The following is a 22626-nucleotide window of genomic DNA, read 5'->3' on the forward strand; positions in this document are numbered from 1 at the left end:
GGGCCTTAACAACTAAACGCCCAATCACCAATGATTAAGTCCATGAAAATGAAAGGGAATGTATGGGAAGTTAGAATTGGAGGAGTGCAGAGATCCCAAAGGGTTTGCAAGGTTGGTGGAGATTACAGATAGAGAGAGATGAAGCCATGGAGGAATTTGTAGCACAGGGGTGGGAATTTTAAAATGGAATTGTCGCCGCAAATCTGGAGCCAATGTGGTTCAACAAGCACCGGGGTGATAGGTGAACGGGACTTGGCGTGAATCAGGTCACAGTGGTTAGCACACCTGCCTCACAGCGCCAGGGCCACTGTCTGTGCAGAGTCTGCACATTCTCCCCATATTTGCCTGGGTTTCCTCCGAGTGCTCTGGTTTCCTCCCACAGTCCGAAAGACGTGCTGGTTAGGTGCATTAACCATGCTAAATTCTCCCTCAGTGTACCTGAACAGGCTCCGGAGTGTGGCGACTAGGGGATTTTCACAGTAACTTCATTGCAGTGCTAATGCAAACGTACTTGTGACACTAATAAATAAACTTTAAATAAAAACTACACTGCAAGACTGTAGCAGCTCAAGAAGTGGAGATGCCCGCCACCTTCTCAAGGGCAATTAGGGATGCGCAATAAATACTGGTCTAGCCAGTGATGCCGACACCCTGTGAAAGAATATACAAATAAAATGCCTTTGAAGTAGTAACATGTCCCAAGGAATAATTAGGCAAAAAATTGATCCTGAACTATGTAAGGACATGTCACCAGAGTGTGGCGACTAAGGGATTTTCACAGTGACTTCATTGCCATGTTAATGTAAGCCTACTTGTGACAATAATAAATAAACTTTAAAACTTTAACACGCGGAACAGAGGATTCCGTGAGCTGGAGGTAACAGTGGGTGGTAGGAAGGATGCCAACTGGGAGAGCTGGAAACTTCTGTGTCCTAGGGTCACCATTGGAAGCAAGAACACAATACAAACAGGGTGTAAAAATATCCTCCTTGTTAATCACCAGGCTTCAGCTCAGGAGAAAGAAAAATAAATGCCTCGCAGCTTTCTGTTGCAAATTGAAATGTTTTCTATCTGTAGCAAGTCAGTCAGAAACGCTGCGGTCACCTTCAATTAAGGCTACACTGTGCATCTGTTGGTGATTACTGTGTTGTGGCTGATACTGATCATGTTACCATGTGGAAGCGGTAACAAAATAAGTTAAAGAGCTTCCAAAGAAATGAATCGCTGAGGCAGGAAGCTAACATCTCCTCAAACCTAGATTGAGCCTTAGCCAAAAACTGTTGTTCTTCACACAAGAGGTTTGTTGTCTCTCTCTCTCTCGGCACTGCTTAGCTTGAAGAAGCTTTCAGCCTTTTATCACCGTATCTCCTTGAGATAAGTTTGGCAAAGGCAGAATGGAGCCTCTGCGTTGGCTGGGATAAGAGATCTTACTGGGAAGATCTCCCTCTTTGAGTTATCCTGCGATATCCCACTGAGCGGTTGGCTTCATTTTTGGGACGGTGATTGGGAGTGGAGGCATCTCAAGCGATTTGCGTGAGCAGCTCTCCGAGAGCCTGATAAGGGATGGTTATCTTCAGTCTTCTGTTGGGCGTGTGGAGGCAGGCTTGAGCCCGGTAGCGGGAGACAAGAGGAGGCAGATTTGCCCCGGACGGCACTGCTGATAGTTCAAATAATCTTGCGTTTAGAAAGCAGCTTGCAAAACCCACACGATGTCTCAAAGCATTTCACAACCGATTAAGGACCTTTTGAAGTGCAGTCCCTGTTGTAAGATCGGAAACGCAGCAGCCAATTTTGTGCACAGCAAGCTCCCGCAAACAGCGACGGGGTAATAACCGGATTGTATTCTTTCCCAGCGATGTTGGTTGAGGGATAAACATTTTCCAGGACACTGGGAGAGAGAACTCCCCTGTTCTTCTTTGAGGGAGGGCTGCAGAACCCTTGACACCCACCCGAGAGAGCAGATGGAGTCTCGGTTCACCTCATCCAGAAGACAATACCTCAAACAGAGGGGGATCTGGTCAAGATTTGTGACCCAAGAATGATTATTTTTCTTTAAGGAGTCGCTGATTGCTGAAGGAAGGAGAAAGTGGTTGGCACGTTGGGCAAACTGAAATTTGCTCTTCCTCTCGCCACCCGGTATTGAGGTGGGGGCAGATGGTACTGCCACGCCCTGTTTGTCTGGTTTGGGGATGGGGTAATGCAGCACTGCAGTCTTGTAAGCTGTAAATTGCAGCATGGAAATCACAGGATCCTTTATCCACCCTCTTAAGAGGGCTCACATCGGAATTAGGAGCAGAAATCGGCAAATTCAGCCCTTCGAGCCTGCTCCGCCATTTAATCAGATCACGGCTGATCTCTCCCTGGTCTCAAATCCACCTCCCCACCTGTTCCCCATATCCCCTTATCCCTTTTTTAATTAGAAATATATCCATCTCCCTCTTGAAACCATTCAACAATTCAGAGTTCACCGCGCTAATAGTTCGATTGGCCACGCTAAATTAACCCTAGTGTCAGGGGCGATTAGCAGGGTAAATATGAGGGGTGATGGGAATAGGGCCTGGGTGGGATTGTGGTCGGTGCAGACTCAATGGGCCGAATGACCTCCTTCTGCACTGTAGAGATTCTATTCTATGATTCTATGGGGCAAATTCACCACCCTCTGCTAGAAGTAATTCCCAACTATTGATAAGAATAATTAACAATAACAAAGTTATCTCCTAAACCTTCTCCATTCGAAAAAATGAACCGCAGCAAAGATCAGGCAGAGCAAGTTAAATCCCTTCACTGCGCTATTTCCCCGTTTGTAAAATGTGGATTTTTTTTTAGCAATCATTCTATGATTTCAACCTTCCTTATCTTTTCTCTATTTTATTCGTAATGTCATCTTTGGTGCAATACTGAACTCCTTAGCCCCCCTAATGCACCAATTTACACAGCCTCTTTGCATCCTCACTAGTGTTACAGCTGGAGTTGATCGGACCATCTCCAGGACCCTCTTTCTTCTTCTTAAACAATGAAATCTCTCTCCTTTAACCTTTGTTCTTCCCACTCTAACTCAGAATCACACGATACTACAATGCAGAAGAGGCCCTTCGGCCCATCGAGTCTGCACCATCGGATGAAAGGCACTGACCTGCCCACCTAATCCCACGTGTCAGCATTTAGCCCATAGCCTTGAATGTTATGGCGTGCCAAGTACTCTTCCGGGACTCGTTTAAAGGATGGTCTGGAATGCGCTGCCTCCACCACCCTCCCAGGCAGTGCATTCCAGATCATCACCACCCTCTGGGTAAAAAAGATTTTCCTCAAACCACTCCCCCCCCCCAAATCTCCCACCCCTAGATGCATTGGCCATGCTAAATTCTCCCTCAGTGTACCCAAACAGGCGCCGGAGTGTGGCGACTGGGGGAATTTCACAGTCGCTTCATTGCAGTGTTAATGTAAGCCTACTTGTGACGAATAAATAAACTTTAACTTTAACTTGTGTCCCCTCGTAACTGACCCTTCAACTAAGGGGAACAGCTGCTCCCAATCCACCCTGTCCATGCCAGTCATAATCTTGAACACCTCGATCATGTCGCCCCTCAGTCTTCTCTGCTCCAGAGAAAGCAACCAAAGCCTACCCAACCTCTCTTTATAACTTAAATGTTCCATCCCAGGCAGCATCCTGGTGAATCTCCTCTGCACCCCCTCCAGTGCAATCACGTCCTTCCTATAATATGGTGACCAGAACTGCATGCAGTTCTCCAGCTGTGGCCTCACCAAAGTTCTATACAACTCCATCATGACCTCTCTGCTTTTGTAATCTATACCCCGATTGATAAAGGCAAGCGTGCCATATGCCTTTTTCACCACCCTATTTACCTGCCTTTCCGCCTCCAGGGATCTGTGGACAAACACACCAAGGATCCTTTGTTCTTCGGAACTTCCCAGTTCTGGTCTTTGAAGAATCCCTGATATCTTTCACCCCACCATTGGCAGTCGTACCGTCAGCTGCAGCTCCTGAATTCCTTGGCTAAACCACCCTGCCTTTCTTTTCCCCTTTCAACACGTGCCTTAAAATCGACATTTTGGCCCAACCTTTGGTCACCTGTTCAAATATCTCCTTCTGCGTCTGTCTTTGTGTCACATTTTGTTTGATAATCGCTAACGTAACATATTGGCATAGATAGAAAATTGGCCGGCCAACATGAAGCAAAGGGGAGGTGTAGTGGTATTATCGCTAGAATTTTAATCCAGAAACTCAGCTGATGTTCTGGGGACCTGGGTTCGAATCCCGCCATGGCAGATGGTGGAATTTGAATTCAATAAAAGATATCTGGAAATTAAGAATCTATTGATGACCATGAAACCATTGTCGATTGTTGGCAAAACCCATCTGGTTCACTAATGTCCTTTAGGGAAGGAAATCTGCCGTCCTCACCTGATCTGACCTACAAGTGACTCCAGAGCCACAGCAATGTGGTTGACTCTCAGTTGCCCTCAGGCAACTAGGGATGGGCAATGAATACTGGCCAGCCAGTGACGCCCATGTCCCACAAAGGAATAATAAAAGAAAAATGGATCTTTTTCAGTTGGTAAGATGTAATGAGTGGTGTGGCACAGGGATCAGAGCTGGGACCTCAACTGTTTACATCTTATATAAATGAAGGGATGGTTGCCAAATTTGCTGTTGACACAAGATAGATAGGAAAGTAAGTTAAGAAGGGGACATAAGGAGGTGACAAAAAGAAACAGATAGGTTAAAGTTTTAAAGTTTATTTATTGGTGTCACAAGTAGGCTTACATTAACACTGCAGTGAAGTTACTCTGAAAATCCCCTAGTCGCCACACTCCGGTGCCTGTTCGGGTACACTGAGGGAGAATTTAGCATGGCCAAAGCACCTAACCAGCATGTCTTTCAGATTGTGGGAGGAAACCGGAGCACCCGGAGGAAATCCACACGGACACGGGGAGAAAGTGTAGACTCCACACAGATAGTCACCCAAGTTGGGAATCGAACCTGGGTCCCTAGCGTGTGAGGCAGCAGTGCTAACCACTGTGCCACTGTGCAAAGATCTGGCAAATGGAGTATAACGTGGGGAAATGTGAAATCTTTCCTTTTGGCAGTAATAGTGAAAAAGAAGCATATTATCTAAATGGCAAGAGATTACAGAGCTCTGAGATGCAGAGGGATCTGGGTGTCCTAGTGTATGAATCGCCAAAGGTTAGTATGCAGGTACAGCAAGTAATTAGGAAAGCTAATGGTGGCATAGCGGTTAGCACTGCTGTCTCACAACACCAGGGACCTGGGTTCAATTCCAGCTTAGGTGACTGTCTGTGTGGAGTTTGCACATTCTTCCCATGTCTATGTGGATTTCCTCTGGGTGTTCCGGTTTCCTTCCACACTCTGATGATGTGTAGGTTAGGTGGATTGGCCATGGTAAATGCATGTGGTTATGGGGATAGGAGAGGGGAGAGGGCCTGGATGGGATGCTGTTTTGGAGAGTTGGGGGAGACTCGATGGGCTGAATGGTTTCTTTCTGCACAGTAGGGATTCTATGGTTCTAACAGGATGTTATAATTTATTGTGAGGGGAATTGATTGCAAAAGTTGAGAAGTTATGCTCCGGTTGTACAGGGCGTGATGTTCATGTTGGTAAGATCTGATGACGAGGGATGCATCCAATGGGAAATTCCATTGACAATGGCGGGACCAAAAGATCCCATCGCTGACCAAGGCCAGGCCGCTTCTGCCACCATGAAGCACGTGACAGGTCGCGTGGAAAATCCTGCCCCACACCTGGACTATTGCGCACAGTATCTGTCACCCTATTTGAGGTAGGATGTCAATGTGTTGGAAGCATTTCAGAGAAGGTTCGCCAGAATAATACCTGGAATGGGTGAGTTGTCTTATGAGGAAAGGTTGTATTTGCTGGAGTTTATTTCCATAACCCGTGATTCATTGACTAGTTAGAAGTCTGTCTCAAGGAGCCTCTTTAACCCTGCACCCTTGCGTTTTGTATTAAGGAATGGAGGATGGACTCTCTGGGCTTCCTGGGCTCCGTGCAGTACCACATGTGGAATTGGCTTTCAAGTCCGTCAGCGTTCCTGCAGTAATCCCACCCCCCGCTACGGAGGAAGAGTGTGCGTCGGTCAGAGCAGGGAAGAGAGGTAAGCTTCCCACATTCCCATCACCTCTTCCCAAACTGAAATGTTATATTTCTGGAGAAAGGAGGACATTTGTTTCGGCCGAGCCATGGCGAGTTGGGCTTATATTTCTGCCTTAATTATGAACTTTAATCTGCTATTGGATGGATTTCCTCCCTTCCCCTTCTGCCCTTGAGGTGCTGACTCCTGCCCTTGGCTAAGAAAGAGAGAAGAAAGGAAGAGGTGAGGGAGAAAGAAAGAGAGAGAGAGAGAGGTGGGAAGGGGAGGGAGAGGGAAGAGGGGGGAAAGAGAGAGAGAAAGGAGACCGAAAGGGAGAGGGGAAAAGAGAGGGGGAAAGAGAGATGGGGGATAGAGAGAGAGGAGATCGAGAGAGTGGAGGGGGAAAGAGGGAGGAGGTGAAGAGAGAGAGGAAGGGGAAAGAGAGAGAGGAAGGGGAAAGAGAGAGGGGGGAAGAAAGAGAGAGTGGGGAAGAAAGAGGGAGTGATAGAGAGGAGGGAAAAGAGAGAGAGGAGGAGAAAGAGAGGGAGAAGGGAAAGTAAGAGAGGAAGGGGAAAGAGAGAGGGGAAAAGAAGAGAGGGATAGAGGGAGGGGAATGAGAGAGATGAAGGGGAATGAGAGAGAGGGGAAAAGAGGGAGAGGTGGATAGAGTGGAGGAGAGATATCCAGCTCGCAGCATCAGCAATACTTTGCATATCTAACACTCAGCCCATCGCTGCTAGCTTGCTGAGGTGGGACTGGTACATTATACAGGATGCAGAGAGGCGGGGGGTGGGGGGGGGGGGGGCAGTCTGTGATAGGGAAAAATGTAGACTTGCCACTCCCGGGGATGTGAAATGTTGTTGCAGCAAGTGGCAACAAAATGGAAAACGCAAACAGCAAAGCTACAATACTGCAGATGCTGGAAATCTGAGCTGCAAACAGAAAACAGTGGAAATGTCCCATTAATCAGGCAGTAGCTGTGGAGAAAGATAAAGAATCAACGAGTCTTCATCACGAAAAAACATGAACTCCATTATCTGCTCTCCACAGATGCTGCCTGACCCACCGAGTGGGTTCCAGCACTTTCTGCTTTCATTTTAGTTTTTCCAGATTTGCGCTGTTTTGCTGCAGTATTTGTATCTGTTTGCTCTGGAAGCATCTAGAATCCGGGGCAGGGTGCCTTCATTTGCTTGTTGGCAGAAAGGATGCTGAGCTATGCCCTGTTTTCCCCTCTTTGTTGCATTCTTTCCCTTGTTGGAGCATGCTGGGAGATGATTGGCCATGTATGGCCCTCTGTTCCTCGGCCATGACTCTAGCTTTGTCCTGCTGGCTCGATGATACGTGTGATCCTCTGTCCACACAGACTCATTTTTTTTTGTTTCCCAATCCATTTTCAGGATTGAGTATTGCTGGCCAGGCCCAGCATTCGTTACCCATCCCCAATTGCCCCTTGAGAAGGTGGTGGTGAGCTGCCTTCTTGAACCCGCTGCAGTCCGTGTGATGTAGGTGGACCCAAAGTGCTGTTAGGGAGGGTGTTCTAGGTTTTGACCCAGTGCCCATGAAGGATCAGCGTCCCAGTTGGGATGGCGTGACCTGGAGGGCGATGCTGTTACCCATATGTCTGATGCCCTTGTCCTCCTGGGTGGCAGATTTGGCGGATGGTGCTGCTGTTATTTGAGCTCATCAAGGCTGTGTTATCCGCATCGAGCAGCACCCATGGACCACGCAAAGGATCGAGGTTAGAAAATCTTTCGTTTGTTCACCTCCATCAAAGATGGTTTTTTAAAATTAATTCACTGGACATGGGCATCGCTGGCTGGCCAGCGTTTATTGTCCATCCCTAGTTGCCCTTGAGAGGGTAATGGTGAGCTGCCTTCTTGAATCCCTGCAGTCCACATACCGTGGGTTGACCCACAATAAGTAGTCTCACAACACCAAGTTAAAGTCCACTCACCTGATGAAGGAGCAGCGCTCTGAAAGCTCGTACTACCAAATAAACCTGTTGGACTTCAACCTGGTGTTATGAGACTACTTACTGTGCCCACCCCAGCCCAACGCCAGAATCTCCACATCATTGACCCACAATGCTATTAGGGAGGGAATTCCAGGATTTTGATCCAGAGACTACGAAGGAATGGCGATATATTTCCAAGTCAGGATGGTGAGTGGCTTGGAGGGGAACTTGCAGGTGGTGGTGTTCCCATGTATCTGCTGTCCTTGTCCTTCTGGATGGAAGTGGTCGTGGGTTTGGAAGGTGCTGTCTAAGGATCTTTGGTGAATTGCTGCAGTGCATCTTGTAGATAGTTCACACTGCGGCTACTGAGTGTCAGTGGTGGAGGGAGTGGATGTTTGTGAATGTGGTGCCAATCAGGGTGTCAAGCTTCTTAAGTGTTGTTGGAGCTGCACCCACCCTGGCAAGTGGCGAGTATTCCATCACACTCCTGACTTGTGCCTTGTAGATGATGGACAGACTTTGGCGAGTCAGGAGGTGAGTTACTCGCCGCAGTATTCCTAGCCTTTGACCTGCTTTGGTAGCCATAGTATTTATGTTCTTTTCGTTTCAGGTTTTGCAACGAGAATGCGGGTTGCCCACTGCCCGTGTTCTGGTCGAGTTGGGGTCCGTGGACTAGATGCAGCGCTGATTGTGGTGGAGGGATGCACACACGACAGCGAAGCTGTGAAAATGGCAATACCTGCCCCGGCTGTACGGCGGTAAGTGCAAGCATTGTCATCTGTAGATGTGCTGGTTAGGTTGGCCTGGCCAAATTGTCCCTTAGTGTCCCAAGATGTGTAGGTTAGATGGATCAGCCATGGGAAATGTGTGGGGTTACAGGGATAGGATGGGGGGTACAACCTGGGTAAGATGCTCTGACAGAGAGTAGGTGAAGACTTGATGGGCCGAATGGCCTCTTCTGCATCTTGGTTGCTGTTCAGTAATGGAGACACGAGTTCTGCTTCTTCATGAAATGCCTTTATTTCTTTGATTCAACTTCACACACAATTCTCCACCAACAAAATAGTGCCACCTGTGGCCTCTTAATACATCAGTGACTTCTATTGAATAATTGACATTAAATTAGGCCTTAATTGGAAGGTCTGTTAACCCATTTCTAACACTGCACTGTAGGGATTCTATGATAGGTAGAAAGTATCTGATCTCAGTGTTGAGAATACCCTATCCTCCCAGCTCTTTCTCTTTCTTTATACAGAATTCTGGATGAAATCTGGTTTGTAAACTTTATTGAGTCGGAGAGGTTTGTCCATAGTTGGAAGCAACTCACCTGTCAGTGCTTTAGGTTCCTGATTGCTCTCTCTGGATAGGGATCTACACTCTGCGCAGTCTTCCCCTCTCAGCTCAGAGTTCTGTGTGTGTTGCTTGCCCATTCCTACCTGGATTGTAACAGATATCCTGAGCCCCGTCGCACTCACTGGCAGTAACGCAGCCCCTGGTGGCCAGTGTTGTGTTGCGTTGGGACGGGAATGCTTTAGGTTAGAAATTCCTGCCTCTCTTCACTGAAAGTGACACAGACCGAGAGGAAGTGGTCAGTCAGGTCGCTAAGCCCACGTGGGGATGTCTATATTAAACCCACGCATCTGCTCTGGGAACGCTTTACAACACTCTGGCAAAAAACAAAAACTAAAATAAGAGGAAACCCTGGCAGAATTCCAAAATGCATCAGTTGTCACAATACGCTGGGTTGGTTAGCAAAGATCCCTGAGTGGAGACAGTTTGGTACATACAATGGGGGCCCTTTTTTGGGGGGGATATTATTACTGTAATCTTTGTTAAATTTGTTTTGACTTTTACCCCTCGAGGGAGGCTGGAATGTGTTTGCACACAAATTGTTGACAAGCAGACTTTACAGAAATATCTGGGTATAATTCTTACAATCTTATTTGTGGAACAGCATGAGTTTTTATTATGAAGGATTTGCAATCCAACGTGGAGCAGTTTAGTGCTGAGTTTAAGCTGGATAAGAAGATGTGGTGGGGGCTGAGGTGAAGTATGTTTTGTTCAATACCAGTTTAAGACCTAAATCTTATTAATAGGTCTTGTGTCTACATACGCTTTATGTCTGTGGAATTTAACTTCCTGTTCTCGGGAATGTCTTACACGTTTCTCACTTTTATCCCTGTGATAATTTCTATGCCCACATTTGCAATGGGTTTCACTCATATAAATCCATCGCTCTGTGGGTACTCACACACACACAAACACACACACAAATGTTTCTTCTGCCATCTTTCCTCAGTATTTGAAAAGTCTAATGTTCGAGTAAATGTTTCATTCAAAATTTAAAATGGACTTATTTCATTGTGGCATGGTTATCATAGGATCATAGAAACCCTACAGTGCAGAAGAAAACACAATGGTTAACACTGCTGCCTCACAGCGCCAGGGACCCGGGATCAATTCCCAGCTTGGGTCACTGTCTGTGTGGACTTTGCACATTCTCCCCGTGTCTGCGTGGGTTTCCTCCGGGTGCTCCGGTTTCCTCCCACAGCCCAAAGACGTGCAGGTTAGGTGAATTAACCGTGCTAAATTCTCCCTCAGTGTACCCGGACAGGCGCTGGAGTGTAGCGACTAGGGGGGTTTTCACAGTAACTTTATTGCAGTGCTAATGTAAGCCTACTTGTGACACTAATAAATAAACTTAAACTTTACTTTAAGGCCATTTGGCTCATTGAGCCTTCACTGACAACAATCCCACCCAGGCCCTATCCCCGTAACCCCACGTATTTACCCTAGCTAATCCCCCTGACACGAAGGGGCAATTTAGCACGGCCAACCCACCGAACCCGCACATCTGTGGACTGTTATGTTTATCCATTGAATTGCCTCTTGAGTCTTTTAATGCCTTCGTTGACATTTTTAGTTGAAAGCCTCAGGTCGGAATTCTCCAACCTCGCCCATGGCTGGGATTCTCCAGCCCCGCTGCAGTGAATGGAGATTTGGCTGAGCGCCAAATTCTTCATTTTTGCTGGCAGCCGTGGCAGGGCGTAGGAGACCAGAGAATTCCAGCATCAGTCTCTCCCAAAAGCCAGGACTTTGCTTTGGTGAATTTAATTTGGATTGCACAGTTTGTATTGAATTTCTCTGAACTCATCAAGATAATTCTGTCAGCTGTACAGGTGAACTGGTCTTGCCCTTTCCTCCGCATTGTTCCATATAAACTATTGTTTTGTGTCATATTGTTTGACAAGACAGTCCGATGAAGGGGTGGCGCAACGGAGATCAGCTGGAATGTTACCAGGGAGGTTGCGGTGAGGCATTGGCACAGTAGAATTATCACTGAACTAGTGATCCAGAGACACAAGATAATGCTCTGGGGACCTGGGTTCGAATCCCGCCATGGCAGATGGTGGAATTTGAATTCACTAAAAATCTGGAATTAAAAATGTAATGATGACCATGACACCATTGTTGATTGTCGGAAAAAACCCATCTGGTTCACTAATCCTCTTTAGGGAAGGAAATCTGCCATCCTTACCTGGCCTGGCCTACATGTGACTCCAGACCCACAGCAACGTGGTTGACTCTCAACTGCCCCCTGAAATGGAGGGCAGATAGGGATGGACAATGGCCCTGCCAGCGATGCCAACACCCCGTAAAAATGAATTTTAAAAAAAAGAGAGACTTCAGTTATACAGGGAGACCAGAGAAGCTGGAGTTATTCTCCTTTAGATCAGGGAAGGTTAAGGGGGAGATTTAGTCGAGGTGTTCAAAATCATGAAGGGTTTTTGTTGGAATAAATAGGGAGAACTGTTTCCAGTGGCAAAAGAGTCAGTACTCAGAGGAGACAGATTTAAGACCATTCCCAAACGAACCAGAGGAGAGATGGGAAGAAGCATTTTTACTCAGCGAGTTGTTTTGATCTAGAATGTTCTACCTGGTAGGGTGGTGGAGAAAGATGAATAGTAACCCACAAAGGAAATTGGATGAATACTTGAAAGGAAACAATTGTCAACGTTGAGAGATTGGGCAAGAGTGGGACTAATCGGATAGCTTTTACAAAGACCCTGCACCGGAATGATGGGCCAAATGGCCTCCTTCTGTGCTGTAGAATTCATGGAACCATAGAATCATGGAATCCCTACAGTGCAGAAGGAGGCCATTCAGCCCATCAAGTCTGTACCAACCACAATCCCACCTAGGCCCTATTCCGATATCCCCATGCATTTATCCTGCTAATCCCCCTGACACTAGGCTCAATTTAGCATGGCCAATCAACTAATTAGTTGAAAAGCATTCAGTAAACCCTGAAAGGTTATAAAACCCATTTACTGCATCAGATCAAAGAAGAAATTATAAATGAGGGATAATTAATTCAAAGGTCAGTTTGAGGACAGCCCAGATACATCATTATAGAGATGCGCGGAGTTTCAGAGTTCCTGGTTTCAATTGATCTGGGTGTTTTGAGACAGAGATAGGTGGAATTTTCCCATCCCACCCACCACGGGAATTGTAGCGGGCGGGACACAGACCATGCAAAGGTCCATTGACCTCGGGTGGGATTTTCCGGGCTTAGGATGAGCGTGCCCGGAAAATCCCACCCTATGACTCTAATTTAGTTGATTACCTTCATTTGCAATAAGATACAGTGAGGCTCACTGTAGATTCTTCCACTGCCTTCAAGCTAGGCAATCTTCCAAGCTTCTGTTCCCTCTCAAGACTCAAACTGTGATTAAACCTCAGCCGCATCCCACGCGGTCATTGATGATGGCAGTTCTTTACTCTGCTTACAGTGCAGGCCTACCTAACTGTCAATTACCCTAGCTAACTTCTCTCAGTGAGCTGCAAACCGCACAAGGTCCAAACTACACCTATCTCTGTCTCAAAACACCCAGATCAATTGAAACCAGGAACTCTGAAACTCCGCGCATCTCTATAATGATGTATCTGGGCTGTCCTCAAACTGACCTTCGAATTAATTATCCCTCATTTATAATTTCTTCTTTGATCTGATGCAGTAAATGGGTTTTATAACCTTTCAGGGTTTACTGAATGCTTTTCAGCTAATTTAGCTCCACCTCCCCATGTCTGGACTGCCCTTCCTTGCAAAGTCTGCAGTCATCACGGCTGGGATTTTCCCACTGTAAGTCAATGAACTTTTGGCTGCCTCTCCAAACGTTCTGGTCTTGCCCGTGATGTTTCCAGAACATTCTGGCCCATCTCTCCTGCTCTTTAGCTAAGTAAGCCTACATGCTGCTTCGTGACCTTACCTTTCCAGCTGTTAACCTGTTACGGTGACATTGCCCCAACCTTTTTCAGCGCTAAGGTTGCTTGCATTGTATTTAGCCCCATTTTCTGCAGTTAAACTTTAATTCCTGAAGGTATATATTAAAATACATGAAACATGACTAACAAAGACTATTTCCTCAGGTGGATGGAGCTATTACAAGGGGGCATAACTATAGGGTTCGTGGTGGGAGATATAGGAAGGATATCAGAGGTAGGTTCTTTACGCAGAGAGTGGTTGGGGTGTGGAATGGACTGCCTGCAGTGATAGTGGAGTCAGACACTTTAGGAACATTTAAGCGGTTATTGGATAGGCACATGGAGCACACCAGGATGATAGGGAGTGGGATAGCTTGATCTTGGTTTCAGATAAAGCTCGGCACAACATCGTGGGCCAAAGGGCCTGTTCTGTGCTGTACTATTCTATGTTCTATAAATACAAGATAGTCACTAATAAAATAAAACTTTCCCCAAATAGTGCTTAGAATGTGGATTTCACTATCGCAAGAAGCAGTTGTGGTGAATGGCATACGTTGGCCAAGATTCTCTGGCCTCCCTTCAGTGTTTTTCTTGGTGGCGGGACGTGGCGGTGGTTTGCTGGTGGTGGGATCTTCTGTGGGAATTCTCATTGAAGCCATCCCAATGCCGCCGGGAGACCCACAGCAGGTGGTGCGCCTCCAGAGGGATTAGAGAATCCCGCTGACGTCATTGGCTAGAGAATTCCGGCCAAAGGGAAGCCAAACCAACACATGAGGGAGAAAGGATTGAAGGATATATTGATTGGGTTAGATAGAGCGGGGTGGGAGGTGGATTATGTGGGAGGTCTTGTGGCACAGTGATAATGTCCCTACCTCTGGTCCAGAAGCTGCAGTTTCAAGTCCGCTCCTAGACTTATTGGCCGCAGGTGGAGCACTCATGACGCGATTCATCAGCCGGCGAGTCTTTCCATCACCGCCCCACCATTCTCCAAAGAGGTTAAAAAGCGCGTGTGAAGATAATGTTTGAAGAAGAATATTTTGTTTAGACAGCGAAGAGATTGGAAGGAAGTTCTAGAATCAAAGGACATAGGTTCAAGATAAGTGGCAGTAGGTATAGAGGAAGAACTTTTTTATGCAGAGGGTGGTGGATATCTGGAATTCGCTGCCTGAGTTGGTGATGGAAGCAGAGACCCTAAACCCTATTAAAAATTACCTGGATCTGCATCTTAAGTGCTGTAAGCTACAGGGCTATGGGCCGAGTGCAGGAAGATTGGATTAGAAAGGGCATCTGGATGTGCTTGGGCTGGCATGGACAAGATGGGCCTAATGGCCGCCTTCTGTGCTGTAACTTTTCTATGGTTCTTGACTGCATTCCGTTTCTCTCAGTATACTGTTCCAATCTGAGTGTTCGCAAGAATACAATTCCTTTTTTTAGCTGCGGATTCGCAGAAAAACACACAGCTTGGATATTTTGAAAGGTGCACAAGGGAATTGGCTGCTGAGAGAAATTGCGGAGGGGGGGGGGACATTGCGGGGAATGGGCTGAGGAGGGATATATGAAGCTGTGGGTTAGGGTCAGCGAAGTGTCAGCTATTCTGTATTCTTCACCAGGGCCCATGTAACACATCTGTTTGGTATTCCCCTTAATTGAGTTGTTATTTTTTCATAAAATATAAGCCATGTCGAATGGTTGGGTCTCAGAACAGGATGCTGTGTTTCCAACATGCTCTACACCAGTCTCCAAGTGCCACACTGATTGTAATTGAAAGCACATTTTGCACCTATTAATCAAGATAACATTTTTATCTGTTTCATATGCTCCGCGATGTTCGTTTTCTGAGGAGCGAGAAGGAATTTTTTTTCCTCAACTTGAAATTTAAAAATAATTACCATGAGTGTCCCTTCATGAGGCGAAGATCATGCTTAAATTCTTCATGTTTTGGAATCTGCGAGGACAACGGAAATGTGGAAACGCTCTTTCTTCACACAAAGGGTAGTGGGAATCTGGAACTTCCTCTTGCAAAAGGCTGTGGACGCTTGGGGGAAGAGTTGGAGCATTTATGACTGGGATTGGTAGAATTTTTTGTCATCTCAGGATCTCACGGGATGCGGACCATCCTCTATAAGCAGGAACTCAACCAGAATTACGCTACCTGTACCTAACTCGCATCAAGGCCCAATTGTCCCATCACCCTCTTCCTTCATGCCTTACGTTGGCTCCCAGTCCGGGAACGCCTCAGTTTTAAAATTCTCATCCTTGTTTTCGAATCACTCCATGATGGTACCTTTTCCCTCCCTATCCCTGCGACCTCCTCCAGCCATGTCAACCCTCTGAGATCTCTACCCTCCTCCAGTCCTGGCACCATGGTTATGCCTTTCTGGCCTTTCTGTAAAGGTGGAAGCAAATTCCATTTGTAGCTCTTGAAGCAGAGTTGGATAAATACTTGAGGGGGAAAGATTCACACGGCAACGGAAGAGTGGGACTAATTGACTCTCCCAAAGAGAGAATAGGCAGAATGGGCCGAGTGGCCTCTTTCAGTGCTGAACGCTGCGAGTGGTTAGGATTTTGAACCCACTAACCAATAGAGTGGCAAATGAAGATTCTCTTGTAGCCTTCAAAAGGGAATTTGGGCTCAGAAGAAGACCATTCAGCCCATCGAGTTCATGCAAGCTCTCTGTAGATCAGTCAATCCCATTCCCCCACTCTATCCTTGTGGCCCTGCAAGTTTATTTTCCTCATCCTTTTGGAACCATTCATCGTGTCTGCTTCCGCCCTCATGGGCAGCAAGGTCTGGATGATTAACACTCACTGCATGGGAAAGATTCTTCCTCACATTCCCCCTGCATTTTTTGCACAAAACCTTAAATCTGCTTCCCCCAAGTGAATGGAAACAACAAATCTTTGTCTCCCTTATCTAAAGCTGTCATAATCCTATACAGCTTTCATCTTACCTCCCCTCAACCTTCTTCGCTCCAGGGAGAACAACCCCAGCTTTTCCACCTGACCTTGGAGCTAAAATGCCTCACCCAAGGAATCATCCTGGTCAACTAGTTCTGTTTCTAAGAAGCATTTGAGGACTCTGGGTCTGTACTCAACGGAGTTTAGAAGGATGAGGGGGGCTCTCATTGAAACTTACAGAATAATGAAAGGCCTGGGTAGAGTGGATGTGGGGAAGATGCTTCCATTAGTCGAAGAGACTAGGATCCGAGGGCACGGCCTCAGAGTGAAGGAACAACCCTTTAGAACTGAGATGAGGAGGAATTTTTTCAGCCAAAAGATGGTGAATCCGTGGAATTCATTGCCAAAGAAAGCTGTGGAGGCCAAGTCATTGAGTGCATTTAAGACAGAGATAGATAGGTTCTTGATTGGTAAAGAGATCATAAATTATGGGGGAAAGGTGGGAGAATGGGGTTGAGAAACTTACCAGCCATGATTGAATGGCTGGGCAGACTTGATGGGCCGAATGGCCTAATTCTACTCCTATATCTTATGGTCTTAAACCTTCTCAGCACCCTCTCAAGGGCCCTTGCGTTCTTTCTTGGGGAATATTGGGAAGGGCTTGGCGGGAGTGGATTGATCTTTGAAAGGACCAGCACAGACTCAGTGAGCTAGCTGACCCCGACTTGTACCGTTATATGATTTACAATTCCAATCCCTTTCTGAAAATGGAACATGTGACCTGAGATGGTGGGAAACAAAACTGTGTTGGTTGCCATTGACGTTGTAGAGTTGGTATTGTAGTTGAAGGAGTTAATCCTTTGCTGATGTACCGATGCCTCATTTCCCTGTCTCTCTCCCTCTCTCCCTGCAGGAGCACAGGGCCTGTAATGTCGATCCCTGCCCTGAGATCCGCAGGAATACGCCCTGGACGCCCTGGATGCCGGTCAACGTCAGTCAGAACGGAGCCCGTCATGAGCAGCGGTTCCGCTACACCTGCCGGGCGCCATTGGCAGATCCACACGACCTGCAGCTTGGAAAGAAGAGAGTGGATAGCCGCTTCTGCCCCTCAGATGGCACCTCTGCCTGCACCACTGACAGTAAGTCAAGGGAGGGGAGCGGGCCCGACCTTTCCTATGGAGCCAAGCATTTTTTTATCCCTTCATTGGTGTGATTGGTGAGGCCAGCACTTATTGCCCATCACTTATTACCCGGAGAAACTATTGTTGGTTGTTCTTGACCTGTGGCAGTCTTTGGACTCTGGACTGGTCCCTACAGATTGGAAGGTGGCTACCGTAAGCCCTCTATTCAAAACGGCAGGTAGAGAGAAAACAGGGAACTATAAGTCTATAAGAAACAACAATAAGAAATTTCTTCACCCAGAGAGTGTTGAATGTGTGGAATTCACTACCACAGAAAGTAGCTGAGGCCCAAACATTGCATGATTTCAAGAAGAAATTAGATACAGCTCTTGGGGCTAAAGGGATCAAGGGATATGGGGGGGAAAGGCAGGATCAGGAATTTAATGATCAGCCATGATCATAACGAATGACGGAGCAGGCTCGAAGGGCCGAATGGCCTCCTCCTGCCTCTGGTTTCTATGTTTAACTTGCTGCCACTGTGTCGTTAGATAGACAATTCCACACTTTTGACCCAGTCGCAATGGCGGAATGGTCGACATGTGTCCGGGTTTGGATGGAATGTGAATTGAAGAAGAAGGTGACACGTGGAGGGATGGGCAATAAATACTGGCCTAGGCAGCGATGCCCAGGTCCCGTAATAAAAAAAATAATGATGAGCTTATGCTGCCCTTGTCCTTCTGGGTGCCGAAGGTGGTGGATCTGGAAGGTGCTGTTGAATGAATCATAGAATCATACAGTGCAGAGGAGGCCATTCTGCCCATCGGGTCTGCACTGACATCAATCCCACCCAGCCCTATCCCCGTAATCCCACGTATTTACCCTACTAATCCCTCGACACTAAGGGGCAATTGAGCACGGCCAATCCACCTCACCCGCACGTCTTTGGACTGTGGGAGGAAACCCACGCAGACAGAGGGAGAATGTGCAAACTCCACACAGTCACCCCGAGGCCGGAATTGAACCTGGGTCCCTGACACCGTGAGGCAGCAGTGCTAACCACTGCGCCACCGTGCCGCCCAAACCGTGGTGATTTGTTGCAGTGTAGATGGTGCACGCTGTGGGCAGAGACCGACGGCCCTGCCTGCTGGTGGGATCTTCCGGTTCTGCTGGAGTCGGCCCCTACCGATGGTTCCCCGAAGGTGGCACGGGGCAAGGAATGCAAATCAGTGCCAACTTCAGAGGACCAGGAGATCCTGCCCGCAGCTGAAGGCAGGTAGCCTCTGCCATGGGAAACCCCATTGCGGGAAGGCTGGAGAATCCCACCCTCTGTTTCAGTAGTGAGGGGGTGAGTGTTCAAGGTGGGGTATGGATATAGCTGAAACACAAATCTGTCACCGTTTAGAACCAAAGAAAGCAAAATTATTCCAGAAATTATTCCATCTCATCCCGAGTAATACTTTCGATGGTCAGGGTGTTGTACGGGTAGCGGGGGGGGAGGGTAAAATTGACCTCAAAACCCCAGGTCTGGTGAGGTGGTAAAATCAGCTGGAATCCCACTGCAAATGGTCATCCAATCGATGCAGAAATATCAGGATTCAGACCCTGCAGTGGAATAGTCCAGGTGCACAAGGCCCACACACTACGGTGACTGTTTGGGTAAACCACCAGTGAAAAGATGGAGCACAGACCTGAGGAGTGCTGGGTGAGGTGTTGGTAAAAAGATGTGTGGGTTAGGATTGGCCATGCTAAATTGTCCCTTAGTGTCAGAGGGACTAGCTAGGGTCAATGCATGGGGTTGTGGAGGTAGGGCCTGGGTGGGTTTGTGGTCGGTTAAATACTCGATGGGCTGAATGGTCTCCTTCTGTACTGTAGGATTCTATAATGCAATGAACGTTTTGCTCCAGAGTGTGACACAAATTCAGGCCTCTCTCTCTCTCTCCGTGCAGCCCTCGTCGATGACCTGTTGAAGTTGGGTCAGCAGTCTCTCCATCGGGTCAATGGCGGCTGGACCTCTTGGCTGCCATGGACACCCTGTTCCCGAGAGTGCGAGACGGGCTTTCGGACCAGGAGGCGGAGCTGTACCAACCCTGAGCCCCAGAACGGGGGCCTACTCTGCATGGGGACGGACGTAGAGTACGAGGACTGTAACCAGCTGCCTTGCCCAGGTAACAGAATGAACTTGGAATCCGCAGTCATAGAATCCGTAGAATCCAACGGTACAGAAGGAAGCCATTTGGCCCATCGAGCCTGTACCGATCTCAATCCCACTCATCCCCAATTCCCGTAACCCTCATTTACCCTGCTAATCCCCCTGACACCAGGGTCAATTTAGCATGGCCAATCAACCTAACCTGCGCATCTTTGGACTGTGGGAGGAAACCGGAGAACCCGGAGGAAGCCCACGCAGACACGGGGAGAATGTGCAGCCTCCGCACAGACGGTGGCCCAAGCCAGGAATTGAACCTGGGTCCCTGGCGCTGTGAGGCAGGAGTGCTAACCACTGTGCCATCGCGCCGCCCCAAGTCACAAGTGCAATAGCAAAATGTGAGGTTGACAGACACCAAATGGAGGAATATGGTTAACATTGAGGGAGAATGTGACAAAATACAGCAAGCTTGAAAAATAGACCTGTAATTGGCAAATAACTTCAATATTGAGAAGTGTAAGGTTGTGTGCTCTAAGGGGAAGGTTGTGGTGTAGTGGTATTGTCACTGACCTAGAGACCCAGGGTAATGCTCTGGGGAAAGGCAGGGAAGGCATGTCAAGCTTGAATCAAATCTCACCACACTTTCTAGTTAGTATACACAGTTCAGGTGGCACGGTGGCACAGTGGTTAGCACGGCTGCCTCACAGGGACCCGGGTTCTCGATTCCGGCCTTGGGGTCATTGTGCGGAGTCTGCACATTCTCCTCGTGTCTGCGTGGGTTTCCTCCAGGTGCTCCAGTATCCTCCCACAGTCTGAAAGACATGCTGGTTAGGATGCATTGGCCATGCTAAATTCTCCCTCAGTGTACCCGAGCAGGCGCCGGAGTGTGGCGACTAGGGGATTTTCACAGTAACTTCATTGCAGTGTTAATGTATGCCTACTTGTGACAAAAAACACTTGGCCATATTCTAAAATCCGTATAGAGGCACTGAAGAAGATTTTAAAAAAGATTTCCAAGGCTGACACCGGAACTGAGAAGGTACAAGCATCACGAATGAGTGAGCGCACCAAGCTTCTTCCCTCTGGAAAATAGAAGGATGATTGATAAAGGACATTAAGATTATGGGGAAGGTAATGAAAGGCCTAGTCAGCGATGCTCACATCCCGTGAACCAATAAATTAAAACAAGTCTGAGATGTTCCCATGTGTGAACCAGACCGTAACTAGGGGCAATCAATATAAAATAGTCATAATTAAATCCAATACGGAATTCAAAAGGAACTTTTTTACCCAGAGAGTGAGGACCTCAGTACCACAGGGAGTGGTTGAAGTAACAGGTGTCAATGCATTTAAGAGGAAGCTAGTTAGAGACACAGGGGAGAAAGAAATGGAAAGGCATCATTGGCAAGGCTGATATTCATTGTCCAGGGTGGCACAGTGGTTAGCGCTGCTGCCTCACAGCGCCAGGGACCCAGGTTCGATTCCCAGCTTGGGTCACTGTCTGTGTGGAGTTTGCACGTTCTCCCCATGTCTGTGTGTATTTCTTCTGGGTGCTCCGGTTTCCTCCCACAGTCTGAAGGACGTGCTGGTTAGGGTGCATTGGCCGTGCTAAATTCTCCCTCAGTGTACCCGAACAGGCGCCAGAGTGTGGCGGCTAGGGGATTTTCACAGTAAATTCAGTGCAGTGTTAATGTAAGCCTATTTGTGACAAACAAATAAACTTAAACTTATTATCCATCAGAAGGTGGTGGTGAGCCGCCTTCTTGAACCGTTGCAGTCCACGTGGTGTTGGTACCCCCATAGTGCCGTTAGGGAGGAAGTTCCAGAATTTTGACCCAAGGCACAGATGTTCAACACCTCGGTTCATGTTCCAATGAAAATAAATAAAATATCCAATTCGAGAGGCAGGTTTGCGTCGTGTGACTATTTTTTAAACTCTGTCCTTTCTTGCGACTGTGTTTTCAGTTAAGGGAGCTTGGTCCTGTTGGTCTCCCTGGTCCTTGTGCTCAGCGACTTGTGGAGGTGGACACTATCAGCGCACACGGACTTGCACCAACCCAGTGCCGGCTAACAGTGGGGACATCTGTATCGGGCTGCACACAGAGGAAGCCCTCTGCAACACTCTGGCCTGTGAAGGTAGGCTGTCTATTCTGTCTCACTTAGAGGGGAGATTCGGAAGACTTGTTGTCAGCTTTTGACAGGATTGAGAGCTCCATTCTATTGGCATTTTACCATGCATGTTGTAATCTGGAGCTATGGAGAGTGATGGTCAAGGCTCCAACTTACTTTATGACATGACTTGCCAAGAATCTCTCCCGGTCTTGCTGCCTGCCATGGGCGTGTATCGGAAGGGCTTTTGGCTCAATGCTTGACCGCCTTATGAACGCACCTTCCTTGGCCGGAATTGAACCAGGTCCCTGGCACTGTAAGGCAGCAGTGTTAATTATGGTGCCACTGTACCAAACTCAACTGGCACTCCAAAGCTATCAAACAATGCATGTATTCTTCCATGGGATGTAGGCATCATTGGCAGTGCCGGCATTTATTGACCTTTGTTAGTTACCCTGAACTGAGTGACGTACTAGGGTGTGGTACATAGCCGCAGGTCTGGTCCACGTTTGCATGTCCAATAAATAATTGTTACCAAAACCAGCTTTTAAATTCCAGATTATATTAATTGAATTCCAATTCCACCAACTCCTGTGGTGGGATTTGAACACATGTTCTCAGACCATTAGCCTGGGGCATTAGATTACAAGCCTGGGGCGGCATGGTGGCACAGTGATTAGCACTGCACCTCACAGCACCAGGGACCCAGGTTTGATTCTGGCCTCGGGTGACTGTGTGTGTGTGGAGTTTGCACGTTCTCCCCGCATCTGTGTGGGTTTCCTCCGGGTGCTCCGATTTCCTCCCACAGTCCAAAGATGTGCGGGGTTAGGTTGATTGACCATGCTACCTTGCACCTTAGTGTCAGGGGGATTGGCAGGGTAAATATGTGGGGTTACAGAGATAGGGCTGGGGTGGGATTGTTGTTAATGCTGGCTCATTGGGCCGAATGGCCTCCTTCTGCACTGTAAGGTTTTTCTGATTCTATAATATTACCATTACACCACC

At 47.6% G+C, this 22626-nt stretch overlaps 1 protein-coding gene across 1 annotated transcript in view; it reads left to right on the top strand.

Annotated features, from left to right (window-relative positions):
• The window catches only part of sema5ba (sema domain, seven thrombospondin repeats (type 1 and type 1-like), transmembrane domain (TM) and short cytoplasmic domain, (semaphorin) 5Ba), a 323927-nt gene that overhangs the window by 279283 nt on the left and 22018 nt on the right, over positions 1–22626 (top strand). The window contains exons 15-19 of the mRNA XM_078227863.1: positions 6009–6152; positions 8693–8840; positions 17159–17384; positions 19313–19531; positions 21478–21648. Coding sequence (XP_078083989.1) covers positions 6009–6152; positions 8693–8840; positions 17159–17384; positions 19313–19531; positions 21478–21648 — 908 coding nt within the window. The remainder of the gene's footprint in view (positions 1–6008; positions 6153–8692; positions 8841–17158; positions 17385–19312; positions 19532–21477; positions 21649–22626) is intronic.

This window comes from Mustelus asterias, chromosome 14 (assembly GCF_964213995.1).
Source record: "Mustelus asterias chromosome 14, sMusAst1.hap1.1, whole genome shotgun sequence".
Classification (NCBI taxonomy): domain Eukaryota; kingdom Metazoa; phylum Chordata; class Chondrichthyes; order Carcharhiniformes; family Triakidae; genus Mustelus; species Mustelus asterias.